Below are 24,348 nucleotides of genomic sequence, written 5' to 3' on the forward strand. Positions count from 1 at the left end.
CATGCTTCCTCATGAAATCCCTTTATTCATGGGCAGATTGTGTCTAGACAGTTGAATTCCAGTCTCAGCGCAAGCTTGGTATTGGCGGCCAGACGTACTGGGTGAAGTCGGAGGTTTGAGAAGTATTAAAAATTCAAGTGGTCCCTGCACACTAGATCAAGTCAAGTGGCCTTTTCCAAAGACATGAAAAAGGGCAGTTGTAAATCAGTCAACTGGAAACTCAGTCTGAGAGCTATTATGAAAATTTTGGACCTACAGAAATCAAAGAGTTGGGAACGTAACCCCCACAAAGTATGAACCCAGCAAGCCTTTAATCAGATTATTTGTCGACTGGCATCAGGACTTATATAATGTGCTATAAAAGCCTCGGACACAACATTACACAGAGCGAAAATTAATTCAAATATCAAACAAAATAATTGATTAAAATCTGTTATTTGACAAAGTAATTCCCTTTTTTTAAAATAAAGAAAAAAAAGTGTAGTTTCGTAATACACTGTGCAGCATGGTTCAAACTCTAATCTTATTATACTTGCAGTGTTTAAAAAGGATTGGGTTATTTTAATAGCAGATTTAGATCTTAGACAGACAAGGTGTAAGCTGGTCATTTGAAAGCCATATGCCACAGATTAAGATACGGCACTATACTGTACGGCTTTTTTTCATGTCTCTTCCAGAGACTAATGCACTGCTTCAAAACTGCCTGTAGTGAGCTGCTTGTAAGTGGGCAAAAGCGCAAGCTCCTAAATCCCTCGACTCCGACAACAGGAGAAAGAAATAAGTATATTACAAATTGTCCGGAGAACAAAATTGTGTATTGTTTGAAAAATGTGAAGGATTTAGACGCAGGGATTTGCTCCCACTTTGCTGCACTTTGTCTGAGGGCTTAACTCTGTTTGCTGTTCGTGACACGATGATTCCCATCATTCAGGGAAAAAAAAAAAAAAAAAAAAAATCCAGGACATCATTAAGTCAACATCAAGCTGTTCAAAATTAATAAATACACAAAAATAAAATAAAAAACACAGGATTTAATTATTCGATGTCAACAAAACTTAACTGATCACAAGTGCAGTCACTTCATTCAGAACAAGGCCAATGCTTATTATTATTACAAACAACAACAACAACAACAAAATCCACAGGACATAAGATGGGTCAAAAATGGCATTTTCATCAACTGGGAGCTTTTAGTATTCCACTTAAACAGTGCGCTTAGTGAATCCAGGGAAAAGCCAGTCACTACTGATGCCTAGAAGGCGAAGCTTTTGTAAAACTGTGCTGAAAACTGCACTGAGTCACTATGTGAGAAAACTGAAACAGTGCATCCTCCTTATTTGCGGGGAGAGATGCATCGCATATCATTATGCATTCCTGTTTTTGATGTTTTGATGAAGTGTTGCAATTTGGCCTAAAGGGACAGGTACGATTCATCATGCCTAATTGTTCTGGATGTGTAGTTCTGTAAAAGCCAGCTGTCAGACGTACGGGGGTTGGACCTAAAAACACACATGCTAATGACATTAATTTGCAGCTTTTATCTATTTGTCGAGACAGAGGAGGAAATATCAAAACCTTTGGAACAATGTGTGACAAAAGAGACGACAGCACAAAGACTGATGGCGGGTGGTGAAGTAAGCCTGGAGGGGGAAGCAAGAGCCCATAAAATGAACAGCCGCCTAACTCATAAATAATAGAAACATAAAATGTCATATGAACTTTATTTCAAGAGTGGGTGGTCTAATAAAGATGCAGGTTTAAAGAGGAGTTGAGAAATTCATTGTCATAAGAAGGCCACATGGCTTGCCTTTGGCACAGACAATTATTCAGCACAAGTTGACATTCAGGTCCGAGCTGAAGCACCTTTACAAAACAATACTGCGTTTGACTCCTGAAATTCTCCCTTTCCGCCGACTTGAGTCTCTCAATCTCTCAGCTCTATTTCCTCCTCTTCACTTGGAGTCATTCCATCTCCTCTCCCCTCTTTCCACTCTTCCTTGTTCTTTCTGCTTTACAAATTCAGTCGACATGATAAGAGATTGCCACCACCATGCCAGCCTGGTGCTCATTGATAAAACCATATCTAATCCATCTTAGGCCCCCCCTCTGTCACCAACGCACTCATCTCTGAGACGGTCAACACGCGCAGGATCCATCTCTCTTTTTGAACTGAGCGGCACAGAGTCAGAGTTTATCTTTAAACTTCTGGGAGGAGAAAATGGAGCCGGATGAGTCAGGCGACTTTCACTCTGTCTTCAAATGATGTGCGAGTGTGTGTGCGTGAGCGCGTGTGTTAAATCAGCAGCATCTAACAGCAAATGAGAGAACTTTCTTGGGTGGAGGTGAAAATATATGGGGTGAAAAGTGTATTTACTTAAATTACACGAATATCAAATGTGGACTTTTCTTGGTTTCCTCAGCAGCGTGGGAAGGAAAGTATCTGAACGCTGCGTATATTTCATAAGGAGAAATATATATGCACGTAAAAATTAATCAAATCACTTCTCATGCGGTGTTTACACAACCATCAAATATGATCAGGTACTGCTTGCTTTTACCTTTATAACAAGAAATATATTAACTTAAATACCACTCGGTGTGATAAGGTTACAACGGAGCATTACAAGGGGCTTTGTGGTCAAATAACTATCATGACTTTTCTAATAACCAACGACTAATATAAGGCTGAATATGACACTCTCAGTTAGTCTGTTAACACTCTCGCTCTGATTTTCAATGCAGCAATTTTTAAAAGTACACATGCATTTACTACATTAGCATGGTCTTCTATCTAAAACTAATCCACTTCAACAAATATTACCCCAGAGGGAAAGTGGGTAATAAGTGCAGTATTTGAGTAAGTTTATGAAGTATGAGATGTTTATGTCACTGAATATTAATGCGATGATGAGCAATTGCCTGTGTGTGTGAATGAATCACATATATGAATCACTGCTGTCACCGTGGTGAATACATTAAAGAGAACAGCTGGGGAAGGAGAGGTTTGATCATTAGATGTATGTGTTTGTATGTGTGTTTAGACACGTGCCTGGTGTGCAGATATGTGTGTGCGTGAGGGAACGCGGAGGTCAGCTGATTTCTTGCTGTAACTTGCAATATCCCCTTATCAAAAATAGAAAAATCACACACGGGACGGACCTTTGCATGTAAATGAACGGGGAGCCATCGCCGGGATGTCACCCATCTTGTCTAATGTCTAACAAATGCATTCACAATCACACTCACACTGACACCCGAGCCCCGGACCTGTCAGCGCAGCTGCTGGGGAGGCAGATGTACCAAGGACTGTTGTCTCACTTACAGCTATGACACAATGGCTATACTGCACGTAGGTGTATGCGAAGCAATCTATTTCTCCCTGTCCTGTAGATTTTTTTCCTGCTAGATGGAAAAAACCAAACATCAGACTTGTTTTTTTTGACAGGTAACTCCATGCAATGGCTAAAGCATTTCTAGCAATGATACACACGGGCCACAGGAGGAGTGAAGGTCTGCACCGATCTGAGCCTCGATCCAGCCTGCAATATATGATGCAGGGTTACTTCCAGAAAATAAAATCGAACCCACCAGGACTAGAATACCCAGCTCCAAGTGGAGGGGGGTTGGTATGTGACAAGGACAGGGATAGGGGACTCAGAATAGCCTTGTTCGTGTTAAGGTGGAGCAAAATCATTTCAGCAGCATCATTGGCATGCTGCTGGTGCACATGCTTTGGATTTACACTAGCACTAGTGGAAAAACCCTGAGTCCTTTGTGGTGTGTCTTAAGCACACTTCTTTTTCCCCCTCAGCTAGTTATTTCAGCAATGATTTTTTTTTTTTTTTTTTTTTAAATCTGTTGTATATGTATGAGGAAGGAGTTGTGCATGCCTGCGTTCAATGGGGCTTTTTATGGAGAACATCATTGGGCAGTAAGCCATACAGTGACAGCTGTCTTGTGAATCATTTGAATAAATTCAGCAACAGAGTTCCAACTTCAGAGGTATAATTCCCCTTACGTCGTGCAGCTCAGCACTGGACAACATTTACAAAATCCAGCCTTACTAAATTAATTGTCGATAATGAATGCACCGTTGTGCAAGTCGCACACTTAATATTATTCTTGCACTCCCCTGACAACATTTTGATCCAATCCAATTTATTTGCATCTCTAATATGACTGGGATGGTTTCTGGTTTCAAATCTCAACTCATTGACACACACAGTACTTGGTTGACTCCTGGTGCCCCACACTGTTGTCCTACTCGTCTAAAGAATGACCTCCCAAAAACAACATGTATAGAAAACAACATGTAATGTGTAACTAGCTTGTTAGTAGTTATCTGACAGGAAATTGTGTCTTATTAAATGTTTGCAAGGCTGTGTTGTTTCTACAAAAACCACAGCTGTAATCTCAGTAAATTATTTTACTGTCTAAAAACACAGATGGCACCTTGTAAATGGCATTATGGAGTGTCAGCCTCAGAAATCACAAGAAAAAAAAAGAAGATAAAAATGTGAAACACAAAATAATAGATTTGCATGCTGTCTGAGGGGAAAAAAAATCAGTACTCACTAGATTCAGGGTCTGAGTTCCCATCTCCCTCGGTGCGGCTGTTAGGTGATGTTTGCTCATAGTACTCCTCCTGGGGGAAGCTGAGGGGAAGAGGCTGGGTGGTGCTGGCCGTGCTGCTAGGTTCCGGGTCTCCCAGTCCGCTGTCACTGCAGCTCTCCTGGGAACCGTCTGGAAGATGGAACGTCACGCGGCGCTGGGTCTGGAGCACACCAACAAACAAGAAATGTACTGTTAGAAACTCTGCCCTGTTTAAAATGCCTGAAAAGTGTCAGAAGAATACAACTTAAGAAAAGTACAGCAGCGTAGTGCGGGTGAGAATACAATAAACCATTAAATGATAAGTCTGAGAGCCAGTTCTGCTGTCCTGCAGGTCACAGCTAAAGACTGAAGTTAATTCTACGGACCAAGAGCTCAAGTGCGGCCAAATACCAAACATACTTCATTTAATTATTGAGCAACATTTCTTCAAGGGCTCTAAAATGTGTTGCTAGTCTCAAACTAAAGACATGTTTCAGTGTTGAAAAGAAGGGTAAGTTCATGCAGAAATGACAAATAAAAGAAAATGTCTAGGTTTAGAAATCACCCAGTGGTGACCCATAGGGGGGGGCCAGGGTGAGCCATGTTCCCCGATACCACAGCTGGTAATGGAAGAATTTCCATGTGGGAAAAATCCAGGAAGTAAGCAAAACGTTGAGGAAGAGTCTTGCAAGATAAATGTGACACTTTCTAATGTCACAATGGAGGGATGGTGAAAACAACTGGAGGCCAACATGACTGTGTTTAAGGGTGCTTTCACGCCTGCCCTGTTTGGTTCGGTTAAATCAAACTCATGTTTGTTTGCCCCCTAAGTGCGGTTCATTTGGGCAGGTGTGAACACAGCAATTGCACTCGGGTGTGCACCAGAACAACACCGAGACCTTCTTGAAGAGGTGGTCTCAGTCCGGTTACAAATGAACTCTGGTGTGGTTCATTTGTGGTGAGAACGTGTTCCAACCTCGATCTGAACCAACTGCAGTCACATGACACATTGTTTGGGTTAAACATGAGCATGTTACAGTCCTGGAGGGTTATTAATGTGCACCTCCTCCTGTACTGCCTTAATATGCACATTCAGCACATCCAGTGCATCAAAACATTGTTTTCTAGTTGGAGCTGCGCCTCGTTTTCAAACTGTATGGTTTGACTAAAATGAACAATGACAGCAATATAGTCCACGATGACCAGCGCTAAAATCAATCTGCGTAGTTGTTCCTCCATTGTGACATTAGAAAGTGTCACATTTATCTTGCAAGTGTACTCTTCTTCAATGTTTTGTTTACTTCCTGGATTTTGCCCACATGGAAATTCTGACCAATCAAGAGCAGCTTTCTGGCACAAGGCATTTGATCTGGTCGGCTTGTAAATGCTGCCGTGAGAACACGAACCAACTCTAGGCAATTATGCAACTTTGTAAGAAAATTTGTCCCTGATTCAGACCAAGACAACTATAGGTCTGAAAGCACCCTAAGAGACTGTGGTGCACTCACTCATTTTAGGCTAGCGCAAAGGTTGTGGTATGTTGTGACACTATAGACAACTTACGGCATCCACAACCATGAATTGGGCTAAATAACGCTCCAGAGTTAGGCTAAATTTCGGCGAGGGAACAACAAAGGGGTCCCTTGAACTCCTCAAGATATCTGATGAAAATGGGTTCTGTGGGTCCCCACGAGTCTCCCTTAAACTTGAGAAGGCTTGTTCCCAGTAAATGCTTCTTATAATCAATGTACTCCTTCAAATTAAAGCTGTATATCTGTCTTTTTAAGAAAAAGGAAAACCAGCCTATTTTAAGATCAATGAATCGTCTAACACATGTACAGATACATAACACTTTAAAGGAGGACTGTCATGGAGCTCAAAATGCTAACTGTCCTGGTATGAGGCACATCAAATAATCTGTGACATTAACTGTAAAATAAGAAACCAAAGTATATCAGTATGTGGGCAGCAATGGCTCATAAGGTAGAGAAGGTTGTCCACAAATCGTAAGGTCAGCAGTTCAATCCCCGGCTCCTCCAGTCCACATGTCAAAGTATCCTTGAGCAAGATACTTAACCCCAAATTGCTCAAATGGCTGTTTCATCAGTGTGTGAGTGTGTAAAAAACTGAGTAGCAGGTGGCACCTTGTACAGTAGCCTTGGCCATGAATGGGTGAATGTGACACTTTGAGTGATTAGTCCATTTACTAGCTCTCCATATTGGCATAGTTTTCAATATCTTCCTTTTGGTGTGCCACTGCTAGATTTTCAGTGGCCCTATCTGGCCCCTATGACACATTTGTGGGGGCTCCACTGTATCCACCTCTGAGATTTCTGCTTCCACTCCAAGTACAAAGAAGATAAATGAGATTTTATGGTGCTCACAGCATTGATAAATGGCATTTAAAAAATCAACAGTGATGTTTCTTTCCTGAAAACAGTACCCACGCTGCTTTTGAGAAAACACAAAGAGAAAAGTTTTGATAGAGACTACTTTTGCAGTAGAGAGTAGCTCCAATACAAATTGTTCACGGTGAGGTCTCTCCAGAGGAACAAGGACATTTCCTCTGGAGAGACCCATTGTTGCTGAATCTTTTAAAATGTAATATTTCAGTGCTTTGAGCATTTATTTTGCCTCCATCGCATCGAGGTGAGGACAGAAATCTTAAAACCGGAGCACATAAAACTATCCGCAGGGCTACATCACAGCAGTTACGTGAGAAATGTGTTTTGTTCTTTTTTCTCATGCTGCTGAATTGACCAACCTTGTGAGAAGAATTAGTGAGTCACTGAACTGATGTCACCATCAATTCAAAGTTTGACCCCTAACCTATGTTACTGCTACGCTTTCTTTTTTGTGTTTTCTTATCAAAACACTGATTCATTTATTGGCCACCAGAGAGAGGTATTTAAAATCACATCCTGTCGTGCCAGGGATGCAAAGCACCTAGAGAAAGTATCCTTTATAGGTGTTCTCTCTGCTCCTAAATAGAGTCTTGGCACAGCACCACTGACAAACAAAGATTATTAATATCATCATGAGTGGTGACAACAATGCTCTTTTATGGGTGAATGAGTACTGTGAGACGGCATTTACAAGGGAAATCCTTGCCTAATTGTATCAAGCCTTGTTGTTACACGCCCAGCACTGCATCCATCATCTTTACCTGCTTTTAGTCGGACAATATGCTAAAATTGCATCCTGGGGACTAATTGAAACGGTGACCTCATAACCCAAAAATGATTTCTGGCCTGTTGAGTCTGGCGAATTACTTCTCGGATAATAAACCGACTAAAAGATTTATAATTGAGACTTCCCGTCCTGATAATAGATGGGATGTGTATTAACAGGTTGAACTATGTCCTAGTTTTCCCTCTCACCCAGTTTAGACACAAAAGAAGTGGAAAAGTGTGTGGAGGCTGAGACTTTGATTTGTAAAGTCTTGGGGATCACAGGAGTGTGGGCATTTTCGTCTGAAAGGTGCAGGCCTCTTTGATTTCTCTGGTGGTTTACAGAAGTTCATGTTGCGACCTTTCTTTGGAGCTAAAAAAGAAAACACATCCTGTGTGTGTGCAGTGATGTCTGCTAACATGTTAGCAGACATTCCACCGGCAAACAAACCGCACGGTTGCAATCATTCATATTGTGAGAACAGTGGGTAATCTGTAGATACCACTGATTTCATTTTTTATTTTTGTTTTTTTATATCCTCTCCTTTGAGTTTGACAAAGAACAAAAATGAGGAGTGAGGAGATCAGACTGGGCTTTGAGGTAATAACGGTAAAAATGGTCGCAGTGATATATACTGTAGCTTGAATTCATGTCTTCACATGACTCCCTGAGTAGCATCATACTGCATCACACTGTATAGCAGCATAAAACGCATAAAACATAATTACGCCCTCAGCTTCAGTTATTGCGGGGAATTTTATTCGTCCCATTATTCAAACTGATAAGAGATTTTTTTTTTTTTTTTTTTCAAGAGCAAATACAACTGGAGCGCAAATTACTATCTTGATTTTCCTCATCGCTGTAACAACAAAAGCAATATGCACGTCTTGAATTAAAAACATCATTAACACATGCTCCTTTAAGCTCGGGAGGAGGTGATGTCTCCGTGCGAACATATTTTTCCTTAGCCACTATAGAGCGTAGATAAAGCACTTATTGTTCTTTGATAAGACTAAATAAGGCTCGGGGAAATAGGAGAGAGGCAGAGTGAAATAAAGTCTGGCACTAATGAAGGACAAACTGCCAAAAACCAAGTGCACAAAAAGCTTCATTTAAAAACTATCAGAGAGGGTTGACTAACCTAAATCCACACAATTAGCACCCTGAAAGCACAACTGAGTGGTTTTAAACGCTGTGATGTTGAAACAGCTAGCTAAATATTCTATTTACTTGATTCATCTAGATCCTGAGGCCACAAATCACTGTGTGTGTGTGTGTGTGTGTGTGTTTGTGTGAGTATATGGTAGTAAGTAAAAGACTGATAAGAAATAAGGAGAAAAGGAGTGGAAAAAGGGCACGCAGTCAAAGAAACAAACAGAAAAAAAAACAACCTTCAACTGGTGTGAGATAACAACTCAAAAACAAGAGCTTTTTTTGTTGCTGTTTTTATTTAGTAGGAAAATAAGAAAGAAAAGAGTTATCTGCTCGCACGCACCCCACTAATTCCTGAACCGTATACAAATATACGATGCAGGACTCCTTGAAATTAATCTTGTTTTTACTGCATGTGTTGTGACATCGTCTGCTGCCAAGTGATGAGGTATATTTCTAAGGTTCTGCATAGAAAGGAGTGTTTTTTTTCCTCCCCACTTCTCGTGCAGGTTTTTATTCATTTTCTAAGACAGAGAGGAGACGAATACCTTGTTGGCAAAATCATATAGTTCTGTGTGCCATGTTTGCCCACGCTTTCAAGTAGTCCAAATATCTACTTGTTCTCAAACAGCGTTGGCAGCTGTTTCTCAAATTACTGGAGGATGCACGCAAAAAGCAAAGTCCAGGTTCCAGCAAAAGAAAGAGCCCACTTATGGGAGCTTGGCAGCTCTACAAAAAGCATGCTTCCTCTCCACATGACTCTAATTATTGGAAACTTGCTCCAACAATGGCATCCAGAATCTATTAGAACAAACAGCTGTCCGTGACAATTAGGACATAATCATTTTGCATAAGGGAGTGTCTTCATTTTTAGGCTGCTGTTTATTCAAGGCCATTCAAGTTAGTGCCAGATGTTAAGAAAAGCCTAATTTGATTTCACGATGCACTCAATACAAAGTCGTTTAGAGCTGCAATATTAATTACAATTAAATACCATTAATGGGTCTTAAATAAATAAAAGTTTCGCCCGCAGTAGGAGGGACTAATGTGAATGAAACATTAATGTTGAAAGACAAACATGACAAACAAAAACAAACACTCACCGAGGAGTCAAGGTGAGTGTTTTGCTAAGCATTATCACTTATTTAAAGAAGCTGCCAGAAATCCATAAAGCAAAGACAAGCTGTGGTAAGAGATATCAAGAACAAACAAAGCCCGTTCAGCCAGATAAAACACTGCCTTGAGAAGTATGTACACAGAGATAAAATGAACAGGAGAGATGCGTGCCAAGTTCTACCATATAACAAGCCAGCCAATCCAAAAACCCTCCCTCTGGTAACCACCCAGACAATAGGCAGATGGGGCTGGATTCACGGGTTACAGGATTAGAAGTCTGTAGATATGAAGGGAGGAGAGACCAAGTGGCTGCAACCTTGTCCTTTGGTCGGCCACAGCTCTTTGAGTTTTATTATTATTATATACTCTTTCCCCCGACTACCACTCTCTAGAAATAGCAAAGAAGTCAGTGCAGCACAGAGAAGGACTTGGCTGACAACCACCTTACTTTGAGTGATAAACAGGGACCACTTAGGAGTGAATCAGGGGAGATGGGCTCTGCCATTTCAGATAAGGATCAGCTTGCGGGCACACCTAGACCTGCATAAATCTGTTCAGAGGAGATGGTGATTTGTCAAGTCGCACATGTGGAAGGAAAAAAAAAACAAAAAAAAAAAAACAGCAACAGCGAGGTTTTTATCCCCCACTGTCCCTATTTTGCGTGATGTCAAGATTCTTCAGCATCCACAAAAAAATCTGTTGGTGATTTGATTTTGTGGGTGTGTCCTTTCTCTTTGTACATGCTGTTCCAGCGCAGCCTATTATGTGTGAGGTGATATGCCACTGTGTGTGAAATGATGAGTTAGCGGGAACATGCAAGAAGGAGGTGATTGTAGCAAGTGGGTTGAGAGATAACTGGGTGATTTCTGACAAATCAAATGCTTCTTTTTTTTTTTTTTATCAATTTCATCTGTTACTGAGTCATATGCTACGATGATCTTCTCTGTGCAACATGAACTATGTCAGTGCTAGTTATATTCTCCAGTCCTAGTAAAGCAGGGTCTTACACTGAACTGTAATGTTCTTTTGAGCACTAAAAAACTGTAATGCTTTCTTGTCAGATGATAAAAAATATAATGGCTTAGGAATACAGAAGCAACAGATATCTGTCTGTTGTATTATAAATCCATATCAAATGATATTAGAAACATTAGACTGGTAATGTGGGAATGCTCTCAGGACTAAACCAACCTGTTCTCACTCAAAACTTGTCCAACACATCCTCATCCAACGGTTTATATATCTAATGAATATACAAATGAGTGGTTCATGATTCTGGGGTTATATGTGAATTGTGCTGCATTACTTTTCATAGGTATACTGGTATGCATTACCCTGGAAATCCAGAGTTCTCATGAGAGCACAATTTGAATTTGCTCAGCGAGTCACTCTGGCAATCAGTAATGATGCTGCACCAATCACATGGGTGTATCTGATATAGGCGGGCCAGAGGCGAGCTAAACAGATGACGACAGCGCTGCGACGACGAAGTCTGGAATCAGTCAGTGAAAATTGCAAGATGGCTACGGATGAACACCAGTTGTTTGAAACAGCTTTGGCCGCTACAGTGAACAAGTTAGACTTGGCTTTTTCTCTAAAAGAGGAACAGAAGACGGCGCTCGAATCTTTCCTTTGCAAGAAGGACGTTTTTGCTTTTTTTGCCGACCGGATATGGCAAGAGTCTAATCTACCAGTTAGCTCCGCTGGTAGCTAAGCTCTGAATACGTCACCCCGTGTTTTCAAATATTTTCAAATGCATGCTTGGTGCAATTATCAAATATTAACGCTTGGCCAATATGTGGCAGTGGCAAGGCACCTTCAAGCGTCAGTACAAGACGCATCGAACTGCGTCATTATAAGAAGCTCTGAGCAACTGACACAGTGTAAAGAGTGAGAAACTCCTCATAGGATGGGGTAGAGGATGGATGGATGGTAGGGGTGTAAAGATCCCTCGATCGAGATTGATATATCAATTCAATGATCAACGATCCAGTATCATCGATGCAAAGTGAAAACATCGATCTCTATATCGTCATCTTTAGGATACGCTTTTATTTTGAAACTGGTGATTTACACCCCTAGTGGATGGGTCAAATAAATACAGGACTTTGACCCAGTAGACTGCTGTTTGTGTCCCGTGTGAAACTAAAAGTCAACATTGAGTTATTTTACCAACATAATGTAGTATATCACGTGACATTAGTAAGAAATGTACATATTTTCACCCACACCATGATCTTTTCTCTTTTTCTAAACCTAACCAAGTACTTTTGTTGCCTGAACCTAAAAGCGATTTAAACCTACACTGGTTAAAGTTTATTTTGAAAAGAGGCCGTATACATGTAATAAGCAGAAACTGTACAAACAGAAGTTTTGAAAGGACACTACTCATGTAAGTAGCAGAAACTGACAGTCCATCTCTGAGCATCCAAAAATGATGCTAGAGGGGTACTTAGAGCGTCAACCTGGTCTAATTTTGAGTTGTCAAAATCCGGTGCTTTGGCAGCGACTTGCGGCATCAGACCCTGACAAAAAAGCTGTCCTTTAACATCAGCATTATATGTGGCTGGTCGCCGTTATAGTTTAACGGTGCTCGGCAGTGTCAGGAGGAAACACGGTGCGACAACAATGAAAGTTAAGGTGGCTAAAGTCTAAGCAGGGCAGGTGGGAGGGGTGGTGGATGGGTCCATCAACCCCCGAATTGCACCTTGCATGTCATATCCATGAACAATGTACATGAACAATGACTCGTAGGGGCAATGACCAAAGGCTAGACATTAAATGAGATGGGAGTGAGGATGTGTTGGATTAAACACACGAACTCTGGTGTGCAGTGACATTCTCTGCCGAAATTGAAAAAGTTTAAACATTATTATGCAAAATTCAGGAGGAACTCTGACAGTCCTGTTGTCATTGACCAAACTCTGTGACTGTTTGCAGACATGATCTGCAAGATAAACACAACTGAAACACTGCGAAAGTAAAGAGAGGGTATGCCAGTCAGATTCCCCAACACTACTGGATCTATGTTAATGACATCTAACAATGACTTGTGCAGTGCCCTTAGGCTGAAATGAATATTTCACTTAAACAAGCAACAATACAGACAATTGAAAGTTAAGACATTTTCATGGCACTCTCAGCAAAACTTTACATGACAGCTACCCTCGCTAAAGAGAAAAAAGAAGAATCATTTAAAGGGACGAGAAGAAGCTGTTGTTCTTAATGGAAAAATATGAATCTGAGAACACATTTCTGCTGGTTAAATAAAATAATACATACTTGGAGAAAAAAAAGAATGCGAGGCAACTTAAAAACCTCAAGCACAACTTTTCAGACACATTCATGCAGTAACAAAGCAATTTCACAGAAAGATATATAAAAAAATTAACAAGTGGAGTCATGAACAAGATGAATAGATCAATCTTCGCTCTTGGATGAAAACGTTTCATCTCTAAAATATTCTTCTTCTTTTTTTTTTTTTTAGATCACAAATGGGTTTTTACAATTGTTTCATAACCCTGATGTCTTAACGTCGAACCCACAGAACCTTTAAACTGAAGTTAAAACATTAAAATCAAACTGTGGTTTTGTGGTTCTCAAATAGCAACAATATGTGAATGTCAGGCACAAAACACGATGTGGGAGAGACGCAGAGTTATTGTGAGTGTAACTTATGTAACATATAGTGACAGACCTTGCGCTTATGGAAATGCACATGCAAGAAGGAGCAGAGAACAGACTTACATTCACAGAGGTTATCTTGCCAAGTTGACAGGCCTCCTGCAAAGACAGAAGAACAGTCATTTCACATCACTGTGTGACTGTAACTCTACAGAGGATTTACTATGGAAATGGATATTTGGAGCCAACAGAAGAAACTGCACTGGGAACTTTCCAGTCTTCTTAAAGTCAGTCAGAGTTCACAATTGACAACCTCATGGATTTTGTGGTTGAAAGTCTTTTTTTAAGCTGGAATTGAGATTTAGGATACATATTGATTTCTCCCTCAGACGCAGAATTTGTACAGCGCATTTCCGTGCTCAGCTGGCACACCAACAAACTGGGCTGCAGAGTACACACCCTCGCTCCCCAGAAATGTAAAGAATAGGGCAAACCTGACATTCTGACAACACAAGCCATACAACTGACACTTTGATAAAGATGTTTTCTCTGCATGTCAGGGAGGAAAGTGAACAGAATATCAAATGGAGCATCAAAAATTAACAATAAACAGCGACAAGCTTCTAAATTGGGAACAAAAGACACCCGCAAGCCTGCAAAATAGCATCCTCTCTCTGGGGACTGAGATAACTCACAGAGAGATAAGAGTATTTAATTTTTAATCACCAATTTTGTTTTCTTTGTACTGTGTATAATAATCTGAGTACATGACTTGATTTGCAAAGAAAATAGAAGAAATCTGGCAGTGAGGAGCCACTTAGACAGGGGAGAAGCGGAGAGGACCGCTGGGGTGGAACGGTAAAACAATGAACAGGAAACAAGTTCATGTCAACAGATTATCCCGCCATAATTGTTCACCGAGGGATGCTGCTACTGACTGAGCGATAGAGCAGCACACCCAAAGCTATTCATCAAAAACAAAACGGAGCTTCATGGTGGACAACAAAACTAAATTAAAAAGTAAAGGTCTCTAAACTTCTGACAAGTAGACTGCCTGCCACAGTCAAATAAACACTATTGTGGGGTGTTTATAAAGTTTGTGTGGAGAGGAGCATGTTTAAGCCATTTAGACAGATAATCATCACACTGCCATGAAGCGCAGAAAAACAGAAGCATGCATGCTGTATGTTGTCGACTAGATGCTTTCTGTGAATAATATCAACAGTACATCACCAACAGTTTGTCTCATCTTTAACAGTTTAAATATTACATTTTTTTAAATATATCTTTTGTAATAGGGGAGTTATCATTTTTAGCATTTATAGCCATTGTGGCACAGCTCTGCTCAATGCCAACATCTTAATTTTTCATGAAGAATTAGTTTCGGGACTGGCTTTAACTTTTACAACAATAACTTCATGTCATGTCCAACCTCAAACATGTTGGTGGAGACCAAAACAGATCAAACATTACAATAAACATTAGACTTAGGATGCTTTCAGACCTAGAGCTGTCTTGCTTTGGTCTAAATCAGGGATTGTAAGCATCTGAGGAAGAGCCGACATGGCTCGAAACGTCATGCTTTAAATAAATTACACTTGACTGGAGCTATTTTGGTGTGCGGACTTTACTTGTTTTTACATCTAAATCAGGGACTATCCATTCATTCATCCATTTTCCATCCACTTATCCTCTCATCGGTCGGCAGACTATCGCAGGGCTGACACTTCGAGACAGACAACCATTCACATTCACACCTACGGACAATTTAGAGTCACAAATTAACCTGCATGTCTTTGGACTGTGGGAGGAAGCCGGAGTACCCACGCTGACACAGGGAGAACATGCAAACTCCACACAGAAGGGCTCCCCCACCCGAGATCGAACCAGGAACCCTCTTGCTGTGAGGCGACAGTGCTAACCACCACTCCACCGTGTCGAAATCAGGGACTAATTTTCTTACAAAGTTGCATAATTGCCCAGAGTTGGTTCGTGTTCTCACTGCAGCATTTACAAGCGGACTTAATCAAATGCTTTGCCCAAGAAAACTGCTCTTGATTGGTCAGAATTTCCATGTGGGAAAAATCCAGGGAGAAAACAAAACGTTTACTTCCTGGATTCCTTCCTACGTCCCGTAAAGCCAAACCCTGTTCTTTTTTTCCTAAACCTAACCACTTCCTTTTGTTGCCTAAACCTAACCGTGTATTTGTTGGCTAAACCCAACCATGTGCGTCTGTTGTTGAAGGAAAAAAATGTCAAAGTGCTGCACTGTTCTGACGTAGTGCTTTTATTTTGAAAGAGACTGCATGTAAACGTTAAATGTCCCGTGAAAATGGAGGTGTATTTTGAAAGGAGACACTGCATGCAACAGGCAGAACTTGACACAGTGTCCCAGAATGGCAGCAACCAACACACCCAGGGTACCTTTCACATTGTGTGTGGATGTGGAAAGTCCATGACCAAATGTTAATATGTGACAAGGTCGGAGCGGGAATGTGTCTTGATAGATCGTATAACCTTGTCAAAAGTATAATTCATACTGTACCCATCACTACACCAGACTGACATTAACCCTTACATATTAAATGATAAGGACAAGGAATGCAAACTGTTTCAATTTAAACTTTTAAATAAATGTTATTTTATCTAAAAAAAAAAAAAAAATGTTTTCTTTCTCTTCTTTTCTGCATATTTGAGCACAACGACATTTGTCAGGTCTGTTTGAGGAGTTACTCATTTGCATCCTCTGACTGGTCATTTAAAGCAGGATTTTTTTTCTTGAGGCTGCCATCAAGCAGTTGTTTCTTCTCCAAGTAATGTTTTATTCAGCATCTCGTAACACATACTTCAAGTTAGGGACCTTGCCAGCCAATTAAATATATGATAATGTACACGAGGGATCGGAGAAGGTGACCTGTGCTTGTCTCTTACTTAGATGACATTCAAAATAGTAGTTGTACATCCGATTGCTGGAGTCCCCCCCCCCCCCAGTATGGATTGGTCAGTGACCCTCTCTCTGTATGTACGCCTCTCAAACTAGCGGTTTCAAAGCACCCGCATACAAGCCTGGGAGAGAGAGAGTTATGCTTAAGATAAGTGCATTTGTTGGTGAACCACATCAAAGTACAGAGGGATGTCTTAGCGAGCAAAGGCAGTGGAGCTCGAACCGAGCCTTTGATCACCCCAGGCACTCTGATCATTAAAATATTGGATAAATAATTGATTAAAAACACCAGACCTTATTGTGCTCTGTTTCTGTATCCAAATGAATCCCAATTTTGAGACACAGTGGCTGCACAATGAATACATTTAAGTAGGTAGGAGTGAAGAGGCTATAGCGTATACTATAGCATTGTACGGCACGCTGTCCCACAATGGACGCAAAAAAATATTTGATATTGTCCATTCTGACTACAGTGCAGTCTTTGAGTTCTCTGACACTGAGTTACAGTAGACAGGCTGAAGTGCTGAAATAACCCGTCTTCTCACGTCTGAGCTGTGGCATGGCAGGTTGGTATAGAGCAAGAAGGACAGGGTTATAATCAAAAGGCACAGACGGAAGGTGGGTAAGAGTGCATTCCAGCTGTGCGTAGGTGACTGGAGGGTAGCTGATATTACATCTACGGTGGAAGTCTGTAGCGTGCGAGAGAAAGACAATGAGCCCACTGTGTGCATACCGGGGATATTAAAAAGAGAATTTTCCATCAGCTTTTGTACATACACTAGTAAACCTCCCTCAGCACATTTATGTTTACATTTAGAGTATGAAAATGAATCTAAAGTAATCACGATTTCGAACTCAGAACACCGAGCCACATGTTTCTTTATTTATTACTGCACATGCCTCCAAGCATTAAAGCCGAGCACTATATTTTGCAAAGTTATCGGGGTGCCAACATAAGCACAGCTGGTTGTTAGTAATTTTACTGGTAGTCTTGTGTGTCATTTTAGTCATTTTAGAGGCTGACCTTACAAGCTGTCGCAGTAAGCATGGAGCCCACACTGTAACTAACTGATCTCCCTGAAGAAATATCATCATATTTTTGTAAAAATGAAAGAGTGATTCCAGAGAGAAGCAGACAGAGGGGTCTACAGTCTGTGTTTGAAGGATATATCCAGGATGTCAAACTGACTCAGCAGCAACAACAGGTTCAAAAGACAAAGATAGTTAGAAGCTAAAGCCGAACTATAGGCTACAGATCACAGTGTAAAAGTGAACCACCACATCACTGCTGATCGCCACACAAGACAATGAATATAAAGGGAAACTTTGCTGATATTGAACCAGCTGTGTGGCATCACAGTGTGTGCAGATGAACGGTGTTTGGCTTCATCTGCACACACTGCGTTGACACACAGCTGGTTGAATATCAGCAAAGTTTCCCTGCTTCCCTTCACTGGTTCCTGTACAGCAGGGTCGCTCTTTTGTTCACTGTTATAATCATTAAAAAGCAAAAGCAGCATGTATACATTCAGTAGGCTATATCTTCAGTAGCTAGCTAGCTAACCCTACACTTTTCAGGGTTTGATTGTGGTTTTGGAACAGGGAAGAAACATTTATCTCCTTCCAGCCTCTCCAGGTAACGAGTATCATTAATACACGACGTGCCCCAGGCACAACATTTAGCTCCAAATCCACAAAACCAGCCTGAAAATGAAGGGGGGTTTCCTTTTCTTTTGGCGTCTTCATTTACTGTGGAGGCATGCGAGAAAAATATTTTTTTTCCACCCCGAATTCAACGCAACACAGGGTGAGTGAAAGACCTGTTTCAATATCAATACCAGTATTGTTAATGCCTCGAATACTGCTTAAAATGCTGGATTGGTTATCGGCAAGTACAAAAGTTTATGCACCCATCCAATACGTAATTTATTAAAAAGTAGTTTCACATCCGGAAAAAACAATAGTTTTCCCAGAAATCAATTCTTCTTTGTCGCTCTGAAGCAGTAGCCTACACAGCAAGTTGCACTGTGCAGCAATTGGCAGCTACTGTTTTAGAGAGACGAAGATATTCTGGTAAATGGTGTAACGTTAGCAACATGTTCATGTTTTACAAGCTATGCCTTACAACACTGATAGTTTGGCGGGTTCCAGATAAGTTCAAAAATAGCTGCCCGCAGACGTCATAACGGGAGATATAATTAACTCGCTGTCTTTGGTTTAATTGTACTCACTGTTTGGGTGCTTCGGTTGGTTTAAGAGTTGATTAATTTACACGATTTATGGAGAGTTGCAGGATGATGCTATCAACTGATTGTCTTGACTGTCGTGTTAAAACAAAAAATCCCCAAACAAACATTCTCCAAGTAAATAGGCCGTTACAAAAACAAAGTTCAAATCAATAGAGTATTAAACGACTTCATCAAACAATAAAACTTAGTTTAACCAAATAAAAAGGTTAAAGACTGCAACCCTGTGGCGTCTTCCACGCCACAAGCACACACGCCCTTTATTTAAGGTTCCCAAAATGCCAGGACAGGTGGCCCATTAAAGTGACTAAAAAAATAATGGGAAACTAGAACTTGCCGGAAATGACTCTAACAGATAGTGATCATTTATAACGCAATGGTATCGGTAATAGATCGGTATCGGTTGATATGCAAGGTAAGGTTTCGGAATCGGTAAAAGGAAAGAAAAATTGGTATTGGACCATCTCCAGTGAGTAACTGATATTTAAATGGTAATTTGGGGTAAGAAGTATTCCTTCAACAAAATTCCTGAACACCAAAGCTAGCTCTTTACAAGCAATACTGAAATGGCAACAGCCAACATGGCAAACCTATCTACTGTAAGTGAGACGATTCTGGGAGAGGTGCCTGAGCGCATGTCGAGTACATGGCGTGATGCTCTTATTTCATCTCTGAATTCAAGCAAAATTTAAAAAACAAAGAACCACAGTTGGCAGTCACTACTGTACGTAAAAGTAATGTAACTTATTTGCACTCAAACAAAAATAGCCGGAGGTGCTGGATCCAGACACGGGCATCTTTAAACACAATAATTACATTTGGATTTCCATCTTGTTATTCCAATTTCTTTGATGGGATTTTCTCGACGAGAGAATACTAAGGAATAACAATTAACTTCATATTCCTTGTTCTCAATTTCATCAATTACTACTGCGAGTGTCAAAGTGATCACTCAGCTTTCACAAGGACGTTTTCCACTATAGTCTAATAACACAGGGAATAAAACCCAGCGTTAAAACATTTTTATATGTCCGTACTAAATTGGCTGACCTCTTCGATCCGTGAGGAATAGGACAGCATCACAGTGCAAGGCTTGGCTGAGTTATTTCCATTAGCGGCAAGTTCAAAGTTAAAAAAAAAGAAAAAAAAAAGGTGCCTCAAGACACCTCGCCGCAGTTTGTGAAAATAATTTTAAAGACTGAATGATGTGATAACTTCAAGCTACACTGAAAGCCTTAAAACCCCTCGTCCCTGGGGTCCCCATGCTCCTAATAGTTTAACACTAATGAGATCTGCTGCTCCCGTCTCTACAGCCTCCCACATTACAGTATACCTTGTAGTGTAAATACCTTTGAAGGTGGGGAGAAGCAGAAAAGACAGGAAGCAATGCTAGCTAGCCGCAGTCTTTCTGAGCTGCCAGAGCTGGCCCTTGCATATTCCCCATTTGTTTTGACTCTGACTCAGGGGTTCACTGGTGAGGCTCACTACAGTGTGCTGCTGTTCAATTCAGCTAGTCTCCCTACATGAAGCCTGTGAAAATAATGGTCAAGCAGGACTTGTCAGGGCTGCTCGCTATACCAGAAATGTCAGGGCTGGTGGAGCAGTCAACGACTTAAGCAGTCCAGAGAGGGTGGGAGAAAAGCATGTGGCCTGCCATCAAGTGGCTATCCCCACGGATGAGATGGATGTGGCTGAATTCATCAATAGAAGGAAAAATGACAGCTTTGTCAGGTGGCCGTGTCACAGTCGCACACACGCGGACATATGCACGCGTAATACAAATATTCACAGTGGAAAACTTGGGACGTGCGTGCCATCTGCTCGTGTGCGCAGGCACAAGAGACGTGGATGCCTCAGCCAAGAAACAGTGGGCAGAGTTCAAGTTTACATCCCTTATATTTCTGGCAAACGCAGCATGTCTTAGACAGCGTGATAAAACTGTTGCAAACAAAACACCTCCTCATCAAAAGGGGCTAATAAAGTCTTCAATATACTTAAGTGTAGCCTTAGATAAATAGAATCCCCATTTCCCTCTGCATTGGTGTTCAGTTGTCCAAAGTGTATTGATGTACTTATTGACATTCAATAAAGGGAAACCCTCTCAGCAAACCACAGACTGATGTAAATCCTGTACACTCTCCGAGTGTGCACGAGGAGCAACTTTCCTTTAACGCAATTACTAGACAGCAATAATGTCACAGTGTGTTCGAACCAATTTTGATTTACAAGTGGACAACATGTTGCCTTTTCATCAGCTTATTATTATTAAGTGGTCTGTATATGTGTGTTTCCCCTGGACAACCCCCCCGCTTGCTTCACTCTTAGTGAGGTATTGATCCTCCCAGTGTACTGGCCCCTCCTGATTTCATTAGGCTAGCTGCTGTTAATTACTCCACACTCTAACCTTTTGCTGTTTCATTTGGACCGACAAATTGGGTGAATTAAAAAAAGGGGAGGTAGGAAGAGGAAAAGAGAGAAAGGGAGAGGAGAAAAAAAAGCAGCTTCCTAGCAGCTGTAGTGGTGAACCCCCCCCCCCCCCCCCCCTTCCCCTCTCTCTGTGGCGCTTGTGTCAGAATCCCAAGCGGCGTAATAATTAAAAAAGTTCATCAATTTTCTCTTTGCTCATCAAATTATGCAGAAGGAGGCTACTCCGGTAATTGTTGCAGAGGATTCATTTGCGAAAACCATACCAGCTAGATCTAGTATGGTCGTCTGGGGACTTGGGAGAATTACGCCTTTTTCACTTCTTTATGTATTTGTAAAAGGTTTCTCAGCGTCAAGCCGGCTGATCATTAAAACACATTTTATTCATTTATGCGTGTTTATTTGCAAGGATCATGCGACAGACGTAACTAACTTCTAAATTTTGTTTTACACCTCTTCCCTGACACACCAATTTGTCTTCTTAGCGAAGGTATTATAAGAGTATGATATGACACATAGCTGCAAAGTTATAATTAGACTTCATTTAATACCTTATGTCATGAGATTACACGCACGGTGCATGGCATCTAAGGCGTACTTAAATCGCAGGGGAATGTAATTGATTAACCATATGAGGCTGGGAACCAGATGATGAGGATGATGCTCTTAATCCATGTTAAATCAATATAGCCACTTCCTACACATCCAGGGATTATTGAGAGAAATTACTACCAGCTGTAAGTGCTGATTTACAACACATCAGATAATTTCTGGCTTGGTGCATCAATGTGTTTACGCGTACAAGTGAGTCAAAAACATTTCACCGCCACTGCTTTAAGTAATCACCTGCTTTAAAGTGGGACAATGTTTCAACATGGATACATTTCCAACCAAGCGAGTGACATTTATAGGATCTCCTAGATCCTTAATATGAGAGATGCCCTTTCCTCAAGGTTGAGTACATTCTAGTTGAAAAGATTCTACATGATGCAGAAGGAGCCATTCAGAGTACTCCCTTTGGCTGAGATAATAACTTCATCATAATTAGCTTGTGGTGCTCAGGAGTGTTGAATTGTCGGTTGCAGTGGGATCTGGGCTGATTTATTGCTTGATTTAATTACGTATCAAAATTCAATTAGACATGCTTTCAACCAAATTCAAAGTGAGTTTTGTCAAGCTGTCCCTTGAAATCAGATGCCGCTTGAAGGACATCCTTCATAATGCAGTGACATCTAACTTAATAATTATCGCTTACCAAAAATCACTCATGTGCTAAAAGATAAAGATAAAAAAAAAGAAAACACAACAAACATTGCTATGCCACTTTTAAAGATGTGCTTTTTTTTTTTACTCCTCCATTACTCGTCTCACATCTCAACTGACATCAAACAGCATCAAATAGTGCGAAACAGACCTTGATTCAGTAGTGATGTGAAGAGGGTTGCAGGTACTTTACCAAGTGAAGATACATGACAAAATGCTCTTTGAGGTTGACTCCGGCTGAGGAAGTGTCTGGCTTTCTTTACCCACATCACTCACTGCCTGCTCACCCCCTTTTGCTCCAGACTACACTAGGGAAAAAAAGGGGAGCTGTTTTGAATAAGTGTCACACCAGCCTCCAAGAGCTACATTGATCTTTACTACTATGCAAATTCAGGATGTCATGGTGTCTATGCTAAGAAGCCAAGGAAGGGAAGGAATATTTCAGCCGGAGGTCTCTGACTGAAGTGTAGTCCTTTACCAGAGTTGTAAATACACTCATTGACAATTTTATTAGGTACACCTTGGTATTACTGTATATGGCACTCTTCGACCCTCAGAACAGCAAAATTAGGGTTAGCAAAATTTGAGGCAGAAATTCAACAAAGTATCAAAAATATTCCACAGGGATCTTGATCTATACTGACTTGACAGAGTAGCTGTTGCACTTCTTCCAGTGGTGCGAATTCTGTGAAGGTCCCAGTTCACCTCATCCCAAAAGTGTTTTATTAGGCTGTGATCTGAGGACTGTGCAGCTAACCATAGGAGTAACGCAATTTCCTGGAACCATCTTGAGACAATGACACATTATCTTGCTAGAAACTCCCCTCGGAAAAAAAAAGAAAGTACACTGTCAGTGTGAACGGTTGCACCTGGTCAGCAACAATGTCAGGTTATATTTGTGGAAAAAAATATCAAAGTACACAAGGTACCGGCAGACATTTTTCTATTTTCAGTCGAGCACCTATTTGTTTCCTGCAATATTAAGTATTCATTGCATTGCAGAGATGAACACTTTGCCCACATATATGGATTATTGAACTGACATCAAAGTGCCAGGGCCCCCGCCTAGCCTCCAGCCGCAAAATGTCACTCAAATTAACACATGACATCCAAGAGGAGACTCTAAATGACCACAAAGGGGCAAAACAACCACAAACAGACACAGAATAACTACACAGAGACACAAAGCGACCAAAAAACGACACAAAGTAACTACAAAGAGACACAAAACAACCAAACAATGACACAAATAAAAACAAAGAGACACAAAACAACCAAACAATGACACAAATAAAAACAAAGAGACACAAAACAACCAAACAATGACACAAATAAAAACAAAGAGACACAAAACAACCAAACAATGACACAAATAAAAACAAAGAGACACAAAACAACCAAACAATGACACAAATAAAAACAAAGAGACACAAAACAACCAAACAATGACACAAATAAAAACAAAGAGACACAAAACAACCAAACAATGACACAAATAAAAACAAAGAGACACAAAACAACCAAACAATGACACAAATAAAAACAAAGAGACACAAAACAACCAAACAATGACACAAATAAAAACAAAGAGACACAAAACAACCAAACAATGACACAAATAAAAACAAAGAGACACAAAACAACCAAACAATGACACAAATAAAAACAAAGAGACACAAAACAACCAAACAATGACACAAATAAAAACAAAGAGACACAAAACAACCAAACAATGACACAAATAAAAACAAAGAGACACAAAACAACCAAACAATGACACAAATAAAAACAAAGAGACACAAAACAACCAAACAA

The 24,348-nt window shown here is 40.6% G+C and overlaps 1 protein-coding gene across 1 annotated transcript in view; it reads right to left on the reverse strand.

Moving 5' to 3' along the window:
- pcdh11 (protocadherin 11) overlaps positions 1-24,348 on the reverse strand; it is a 172,099-nt gene that overhangs the window by 55,125 nt on the left and 92,626 nt on the right. Inside the window, exons 5-6 of the mRNA XM_050043012.1 lie at positions 13,780-13,815; positions 4,576-4,774 (exon numbers count right to left, since the gene is read on the reverse strand). Of these exons, the coding sequence (XP_049898969.1) occupies positions 4,576-4,774; positions 13,780-13,815 (235 nt within the window). The remainder of the gene's footprint in view (positions 1-4,575; positions 4,775-13,779; positions 13,816-24,348) is intronic.

The sequence above is a fragment of the Epinephelus moara genome, chromosome 4 (genome assembly GCF_006386435.1).
Source record: "Epinephelus moara isolate mb chromosome 4, YSFRI_EMoa_1.0, whole genome shotgun sequence".
Classification (NCBI taxonomy): Eukaryota; Metazoa; Chordata; class Actinopteri; order Perciformes; family Serranidae; genus Epinephelus; species Epinephelus moara.